This window comes from Lygodium microphyllum, chromosome 1 (genome assembly GCF_053477565.2).
Source record: "Lygodium microphyllum isolate KBCC chromosome 1, Lygodium_microphyllum_v1.1.10, whole genome shotgun sequence".
In the NCBI taxonomy this organism is placed as follows: domain Eukaryota; kingdom Viridiplantae; phylum Streptophyta; class Polypodiopsida; order Schizaeales; family Lygodiaceae; genus Lygodium; species Lygodium microphyllum.
This window is the reverse complement of record NC_141135.1, coordinates 103,446,002-103,455,119: the sequence shown is the minus strand read 5'-3', so window position 1 is coordinate 103,455,119 and position 9,118 is coordinate 103,446,002. Positions and strand designations below refer to the sequence as shown.

At 43.0% G+C, this 9,118-nt stretch overlaps 1 protein-coding gene across 1 annotated transcript in view; it reads left to right on the top strand.

The window, feature by feature from the left end:
- Positions 1–585: 585 nt before the first annotated feature.
- The window catches only part of LOC148041479 (uncharacterized), a 33,769-nt gene continuing 25,236 nt past the window's right edge, over positions 586–9,118 (top strand). The window contains exon 1 of the mRNA XM_087679983.1: positions 586–1,407. Within this exon, the coding sequence (XP_087536109.1) occupies positions 1,194–1,407 (214 nt within the window). The 5' untranslated portion in view covers positions 586–1,193. The remainder of the gene's footprint in view (positions 1,408–9,118) is intronic.

Here is a 9,118-nt window from a genome sequence, read left to right as displayed (position 1 = left end):
AAACATGGCTACGGTGGAACTTTGTAGTTGTGCTCTAATCTATTCACTTCTCACAAACCTTTTTGTGCTATCATGAAACCTTTGCATTGGTTTAAAGGCCCTTTGAAACCTTTCTAAGGAAAATTGATTTTCAACATAATATCATCATCTAGTCTAACTAAAATTAAATACAAGACCCTACCACAAAATTACACAAGTAACCAATGGGAGTGAAATCTACTCAAGTATAACATGATGCCTTATAGTAGAGCAAGAAAATGAGTAAAGGAGGCATTTGCCATGTAGCGTATTGCAACAATGGTTCAATGAATCATAGGTCAGCACACGATGCAACCATAGCTTCCAAAGGTTCATGAGAGAGTGATGCATGGGAACACCATCTATGATAATGGGGCCCACAAAAGGCATCTTGGGCTCCACAGCACATGTTCTTTTTATAATGGGTGGGAAGAAAATGTCTTTTTGGATCATGATTGTGACAACCCACCATAGTCTTGGTTGTGTCTCTCTTCTTACATCCTCAAATTTGGCAAATCATCTCAATTCATTGATTCATTGACTACTCATCAAGGGAGGGAGGGGCCTAGAGTGAGAGAGGATGCCTATAGGCTATTGGTAGCGAGAGGGAGAAAGAGAGAGAGAGAGAGAAGAGACAATAAAGGCCTGCATTCCGGATTTCTTTTTTATCCTCTGTTGCACACATCCAAGTTTTGTGGCTTCGTGGAGATCGCAGAAGAAGGGACGTGAGTACATACCCCTCAAAACAGGCACAGAGAGAGAGAGAGAGAGAGAGAGAGAGAGAGAGAGAGAGAGCCCTTGCTTGGGTGGTGGCTTCTCGCCTGCCTGTCAACGTTCAAGGGATGCCCTGAATCTTTTTTTCCTCGCCTCCAACAAATCTGCCATTGCCCATTCGATCTGCTTTCCAAATTGGGGACCCCCCGCCACCCCTCCCCTGTTGCGCTCAACACAGAGAGAGACACAGAGGCCCTCAGTACAAGGATGGGTGCTGTCAATTCTAAGCTCCCATGGCCCAATCTGCGGAGGTGATCATCACCATGGCCTAATTCGGGGAGCTGATCACCATTTGCAGCAATGGCCCCCCTTAACCTTCTGGCATTGTCTAGAATTCCAGCATCTGGCATGTAATCAACACACCATTGCAGGTGGTGGTGGATACTGCAAAGCTCTGAACGATGGCGATGACAACTACCCAGACGTTGGCCCCTGCGGCTTGCAGTAGCTCTATCCTAAACAGTTCAGGATGTGTGAAAACAGAGAGCTCACTCGTGGTGCAGGCAGCAGCTGAAGAAGACACTTTCCCAGCAGGCCTCAGGGTCTTAGTGGTGGATGATGACCCTATCTGTCTTCTCATTCTTGACCGAATGCTGCGTCGCTGTCAGTATCAAGGTCCGCTTTTCACAATTCAACCCTGATTCTTTTACAGACACGAAGTAGCTTGTAGGATCTAAATTAGAGTAAAGATATTCTCAAGTTTAATAAGAGTATTCTGAGAATTAGTCGAGTGGACATTGCATGCATGCTCCCCGCTCCCTAGTTTGACATGATCATTTGGCAGACAGGCAGTGTGCGATCGTTAGGATAATCGGGCTGTCAGGCAGCATTCATTTGATATTAAGTGCTTGCCTTCATTTTTCCTTCTTGCTTCTTAGGCTTGAGAACAAAAAGATTATGTCCAATTCATACATGCCTAAGATATTGCAACAATTGAACTATGCATATCTGGATGCATGCATTTACCTGATGTGAGTACAGTACAGTTCATGATCTTCACTGTTTGAGTACAAGATGAGGATTGCAGTATAGACAGATCACCTCCGCTGGATCTCTGATTTGGTGGCCTGAAAAGGACACTTTGCAGAGATTCTCAACTACTTCTCTTTACTAATCTCCGGCATCTGTCGTAAAGTTGTTATGCTTAAGCAGAGGATCATGTCACTCTGACTTGTTCGCAGTACAGCCCTGTTGATCTGTGTAGATTTAAGTTGTTGCTTTCACATGAGTGTAATATGTACCCAAATGGCAGCTCAGAGCAGGAAGAGGGTACTGAAGCTCTTTCCTATATCAATGTTTAGCCGGATGAACAGGGCACAAGGGTATGCTTGACTGGTTATTCCTTATAGGTCATCATGTTCATTCATCTCAAAGACGTTAGAACTTTAGGTTTGCACATTAAATCTCTTGATGAGGGCAAAGCTTTACTGTTAAAGTGATGGTATTCATAAGGTAAATGACATTTTTTTGGTTGATGGCTGTTTCATTTGCTGTTCTTTGTAGCACTATGATGCATGTGTGCATGAATGCACACGTGCATATTTTTGTTATGATCACTTCTTCACCATTTCCATACAAGTTCTTCTGTTTGAGATGTACAGCTTCACTAGCTGGTTACACCCCTGCAAGCAAATGCTTTGTGCACCATTTTGTAACTCAATGAAGTGACGAAAGTTTGACCCCCTATTCTCACTGGATCTAGTGTTCTAGAACCATGTTGATGGCTACCCTCTCCACCTTTGTCCTGGATACCTATGTATCACCCTTACTGACCAAGGTAGCAGTTTCCATGTGAATGTGAACTGCCAACTGAGTATCAGATTTCTAGCAACACTCCTGGGGGACTATCTTGGCCCAAGACATGAACAAGTCCCTCCCAAACACTTTCAGGTGTCAATCCACTATCAATCCAAGATTAACCTCTCAATACATGGATGGTATCCTTTCTATTAAAAGGCGCTCGTGAAACAAGCTTTGCCATGCTTGTCAAAATTTCTACGTTATATGTACTATTTTGAGGTCCAATCTCATGAGGTTTAAGCTGCAAATGCTTTATAGATGGTTACTTACGATTGTATGCCTAAAACCTACCAAATTTTGGCTAGGAAAAAAAAAGCAATGTTGTAGACAAGGGATATATTTTATAAAGATTGCACATTGCACAGTTGTAAAGCTTACTTTTCTAGTTGAAAATGTTGGAGGGATTTTGAACTCATAAATGTTATCCAAATTGAGAAACAATTTGTCGGCAATCCACTTGAAGCCACAAGTATAGAAAGTCCATTTATGACGGATGACTTAGATGCAGTTGCACTTAATGTGGGATGTTGGAGAACTCCTGGTGGGGATGGATTGACTGTGGAGTTTTTATGCAGCCTGGGAGTTCCTCAGAGCACGTCTGCTACTTATTTCCAACCAGAGTCTTTGATTTTTCTCAGAGCAACTATGCTAGTTGTTTTGAATCAAAGGCTTGGATGGAGTGATTACACTAGCTTCTGGATAGGATGGACTGCATTGTTTGGTCCTTCCAAGTTGCAATTTTGGAGGCCAATAACTTTAATGCCAGTCATGTAGAAACTGCTTGCTAAGTCAATAGCTGGATTTGGGTGCCATTGTGTATAGAGTGATTGCTGACCTGCCACACATTTTTTTTATAACTCGGCAATGGTTGTGTGACAGATAATTTAACACTCTTTAAGTCACATTTGATCAAATTAGACACAGTAGAGCACAAAAACACTCGAAAACTAGAAGAGCAGAGTGGTGTCACAGGTAGGTTAATCGGAGCTGCATTTGACTAAAAGATCCTCCTTCAAACAGCTTGGCATTCACAGCTCTAGCCAGGTGTATTTCATTGAAAGCAACTGATGTCCCAGGATTCTCAATCAGAGACTAGAGTCAATTTCTTTATTCAGAGGGAAGCAGGAGAAACACCCTACTGCCAATTATGTAGCAGTCTGTGGCCTCTTGTAATCAGTCATCTAACAAACAACAAAAGCTAGAGCAGACTCACCTGATGAATGCGTTAAGTGGGTAGCTCCATTTTGGGAAAAAGATGCTGTTGGACACCTCTATGATGTAGCAGAAAAGGTAACAGATAGGTCCCCTAATGAAAACAAAGCTGTAGAATAACTTCTCATGTCACCTTATTGGATGGAAGAACTTTCCTATAGAATGTGAACTTGTGCTGATGTGAAATGGTGATTCAGCTTGGCTTCTAATATAGATGATTTGGCCTTGCATCTGGTGTTCCAATGTCACAGTTTTGAGTTTTGTCCTACTTTTTGCGTTGCATTAATGTTTTTGTGGGGTGAGGAGCTTGCGAAGGATGGACAGTGAAGGCAGATGGAACTCCATGGAGATGAGAGAGAGAGAGAGAACTGCACAAGCACCAAAGCTGAACTAAGATAGATGAATGACAATAGAATGATTGATGAAAGTACCATTGATAGGACCTAAATATATGGGCTCAAGTATGTACCTACACATTTGATACTTATTTAATGCTAAGGTAGTGTAAAAGGTGCTCACACCTAGACACTCACTGTAATGTCTCCCCCCATAGGAACAGTCCCCCCCGCCCTAATTTTTAATTAAAAAAAAAAAAATCTCTCCCTCTCTCTCCCCCTACCGTGGCATGGCAGAGAGAGAGAGAGAGAGAGAGAGAGAGGGTGACGTGTGGGAGTTGGGGGGCATGCAGGCCGCAGGTGGCAACGACCCCCCCTATAAAACCTCCCCCTCCTCCCTCGCATAGGGCACCGGCCCCCCACTCCATCGTCTGTACACACCCCCCCCCTCCTGGGGGCGAATTACACCCCCCCCCTTTTCTATTCAATCAAGTAGCTGCTCTTTTTCAGAGGAAAGGGGGGAAGTTTGATTTGGGCTTGCAAGAGGCTTGCGAGGAGCTGTGGTCAGAGGGCGGCACCCTACGCGTGTGGAGTGAGTGCATTGAGGCTTTCCAGAAAGGAGGGGAAGAGTGAGAGAGAGAAGGTGAAGGAGAAGAGGGAGAGAGAGGAGAGAAGAGAGAAGTGAGGAGGGAGAAGAGAGGAGAAGGGAGAGGAGGGGAAGAGGGAGAGAGAAGAGGAGTAGGAGAAAAAGAGGGAGAGAGAGAAGGTGAAGAAGGAGAAGAAGAGGGAGAGAGAGGAGAGGAGAGAGAAGAAGTGAGGAGGGAGGAGAGAAGGGAGAGGAGGAGGGGAAGAGGGAGAGAAAAGAGAAGTAGGAGAAGAAGAGGGAGAGAGAGAAGGTGAAAAAGGAGAAGAGGAAGAGAGAGAAGGAGAGAAGAGAGAAGAAGAATAGGAGATAGAAAAAGGAGTGAGAAAGAGAAGAGAAGAAGGGAAGAGTAGTAGAAGAAGAGAAGAAGAGGAGAGAGAGAGTAGAGATAAGAGAGAAGGAAAAGAGGGAGAGAGAGTAGTGAAATAAGAGAGAAGGAAAAGAAGAGAGAGTAGAGGAAAGGAGAAGAAGAGAAGGAGAGGGAGAGAGAGTAGGAGAGTAAGAAAGAAGAAGAAGAGAGTAGGAGAGTAGAAGAAGAAGAGAGGGAGAAAGAAAGGAGGAGAGGAGAAAAAGAAAAAGAATAGAGAGAAAGAGAGTAACCACCACAAGTCACCCAAACCATTCTCTCGGCAACGAACCCCGTCCAACAATCTTTCCCAACCAAACATATCTACCCGAAACCTGACCGGACTGCCCAATCTCCGCAAGGCGAATGGCTCCCAAGAAGAAAGTCGCGGGAAGCGTAGGCGTCTAAGCCACCGGTAATGCTGGAGGGACGAGCGGAACGACCAACGCAGCACACGAATCAAGCCCAAGTTCTAAGCATTAAAAAATGTATTTAAGATCTTACATTCATTTAAGGAAACATGAGAGTAGACTTACATGATAGGATATTGATAAGCTTGCATGTATGAAATAATAAGAAATGGATTTTGGCATAGGTTTACGCACATGAAATGATAGCTCCCGTTCTTAGCATGCAAATGCACAAATGCATGGAAATTTAGGCTTTCATGTACTTAAGCCATACAAATGCATGCATATTAGGATAAAAAAGTCATCGACTAAATGTGAAGGGAGTTAAGGATCGTAGATTGTGTCAGTTTATTAAACGACCCTTGTGCACGGGAGATGAGTTTGATGGCAAAATTCTGCATAGCATCGCACTAAGAGAGGATGGAAAGAATGTATGACAAGTCTTGCAATATATTTAATGTGTTTTAAAGATTACCAAGTATGTTAAAAGACGTGCAAAGAATCGAGGATTCACAACTTAGAGCCCTAGGATAAAACCTAAGGGGAAGAGAGATTCAAAAGAAGTTGAGTGATTAACATACGTGCTTGTGAGTTGTTTTTAATGATCTTGTCTTAGATTATTGAAAGTGGATATCCTCCTAGTTTAAGCTAGGCTAGTAAGATGACTCTAAATGGAATGTTGATCAAGGCTTATGCTTGGTTGTTTTGAAAAGGATATTTCTAAGTGAATTGGCTGGTTGCCTTGGTAAGAGGAGATCTTACTAAGGACAAGCGGTTTATAAGCAAAGTGATTGCTTGATGTAGAAAATGATATTTTCTTGATTGGAAATGATAGGCTCGTTTTGCCTTAGTTGTGATGGATTCATAAAAGGATTAATTAAGGAAGGATGGCGCTAGCTGTGAGAAACACGGATCTAGAGCATGGCTATGGTGGTTCAAAGACGGGAAGAAAACTCATGTAGACATAGACTTAGACACTGACTGTCACACAAGTGAATTAGGTTTCAAGATTGAGACTTGAACTCATAAACACAATCTTGTGTGTGGACAATGACACTGACACTTTACTGGAAAGAAAAGAGTACTATCATTGCATTAAGAAAAGGAAGCAAGTACAATGCTTTATAGGAAAGTAGGAAACTGCAGTAGGCACCAGTGTGCATATGGGATAGGTAAGCCTGCATGTCCTTGGTCCTGAAGCTCCGTACAAAGAGGCTATTAGTGAGTGTGATTGCTGAATCTCAACACCCCTCCTCAATCACAACTAGAAAGGCACAAAGTGTGTAGAGGCTGTAATGAGAACCACCTGTAAAGTGTGGGCACACCACAAACATGGTAGACACCAGAGGCTATCGCAGAAAAGGCTAAGTGTGGGCACCAAAACATGATGGACATCCAGAGGCTGTAACAGGGGCCTCACAAAGTGTACAGGGACTGTAGTGCCAGGTTACATGAGGAGTTTACAAAGCTTATGACAAGAAGCATTAGGGGAAGGAAATACAAGGCTTTTAAAACAGTCTATCAGAGTAATGAGAGTAGAAGGACTAATGAGTCTTGCCCTTCCGATCCTGGTGGTCTTCATCTTCATCTTCATCTTTTGGTCCATGGTCTTCTTCTTCTTTCACAGCTGCAAGATAGGCCTTTTGGGACCTCTTCCTAGCATGACAGAACTTCTCAGTGTGTCCGGTCCTTTTGCAGAAGTCACAAAAGAGCGGTTCCTTTTTACCTTTGTATTTGTTGTTTACATATAACATTTGTTCATCCTTTGAAGTGCTAGGCTCTTCTTTGCTTTTAAGTTTCTTTTCTTCCTCTAGCAGAGAGGCTTTAATATCAACAAGTTGAGGATCAGGCATATTGGTTAGAGTGGTTGATACATTATCATAGGCAGGAGGCAAACTTTTTAACAAGACACCAATACAAATATCTTCGTCCATTTTTAGCTTTATCCCTGCAAGTTGAGTAAGCAGGCTTTCCATGTAATTCAGATGGGATGCCAGGGACGTATGAGGCTTCATATCAAGTCGGAAAAATTCAATCAATAGACCATACTTAGACGACTTTGACTATGCACCAAATAAGGTATCCAATTTGTCCCAAGTGTCATGGGACGTGTCACAGGCATCCACATGATGGATGTAGTTGTCATCCAATTCTAGCTTAATGATGGCTTGTGCCTTGTCATCATTCTTCTGCCAAGTAACTGTAAGGTCCACATCTCGAGGTTTCTTTTCTTTGCCATTTGTGATGGTCCAGAGAACCTTCTTCATCAGGATGAGCTTGATGTGGGTTTGCCAGGTGTGAAACCCGACTCCTTTGAATCGAGCATTTGGAGAGTCTTTTCCCATGTTGAGGTTGCAAGATCAGCAGCAAATCAGTAGCAAATGACCAGCAAGAGAGTTGAAATCTAATGTGTCAAAAAACGCAACCAATGTCAGTGTGAAAACACACTATGTAGTATCAAAAGATACTATGGTTAAACTTGATGATGGTTCTTGATGCGTGTCCTTCAATCTTGAACTTGATCTTGAGGTCTTTTCAAAACTTCAAGAATCTTCCAAATCTTCTGAGTTTCACAATGGCTTCACTTGATTGAGATTGATCAGCCACCAAATGTGTTAAGAGACACAAGTAGTGGGATCTCACAATGCTTGTCCTTGAATGCTTCGAATCTTCCAAGTCTTCAAGATCTTTAAAGATTGCTTGTTGGATGTTGAAATCTTGCTGGAGGATTCTGATCAGAGTGGCTTAGACTTGCTTTAAGTGGCAGGAGTGAGAAATGAAGTGAGAGATGAGCTTGAGCTCAAAAAGCTATGGCGGTCTTCTTTTAGGGTTTCTGCACGACTGGTTTTTCTGAGATTCCAGCTCGTAGCGTGAACCATATGCCTCAAGATTCAAGCTAGAGATAGCCTAAGTAATAGGCTTCAAAAGCCCTAATGACTCGGGATGAATCGCGCTGTGCAGATGGACGTTGGGCTGTACGAACAGAAGGCGCTGTTTTTTAGACTGCGACCGACGAATTACGCAATGTTGGAGCTATAAGTCACCAATGTTAGGGATTGAGGTGTTGGGATGAAGCGCCTTGAAGTGGGAGACAATTTCTCAGAAGGAGGCAAGTGTAAGTGGAGATCCAGCTCCTCCAACAGAGGTAGGTTGCAGGTTGGCTATGGCTGCCAAGGGGTAGAGAGTGAAAATAGAGTTGGAGATGAAGTCAAACACTTGAGTTGAGCTGCATAGAAATTGTGAGAAGCTGAGAGAGCAGAGAGAGGACCTGAAACATGCTAAGCCATGCTCAACTGCGCTCTGATACCATGTGAGAAACACGGATCTAGAGCATGGCTATGGTGGTTCAAAGACGGGAAGAAAACTCATGTAGACATAGACTTAGACATTGACTGTCACACAAGTGAATTAGGTTTCAAGATTGAGACTTGAACTCATAAACACAATCTTGTGTGTGGACAATGACATTGACACTTTACTGGAAAGAAAAGAGTACTATCATTGCATTAAGAAAAGGAAGCAAGTACAATGCTTTATAGGAAAGTAGGAAACTGTAGTAGGCACCACTGTGCATATGGGA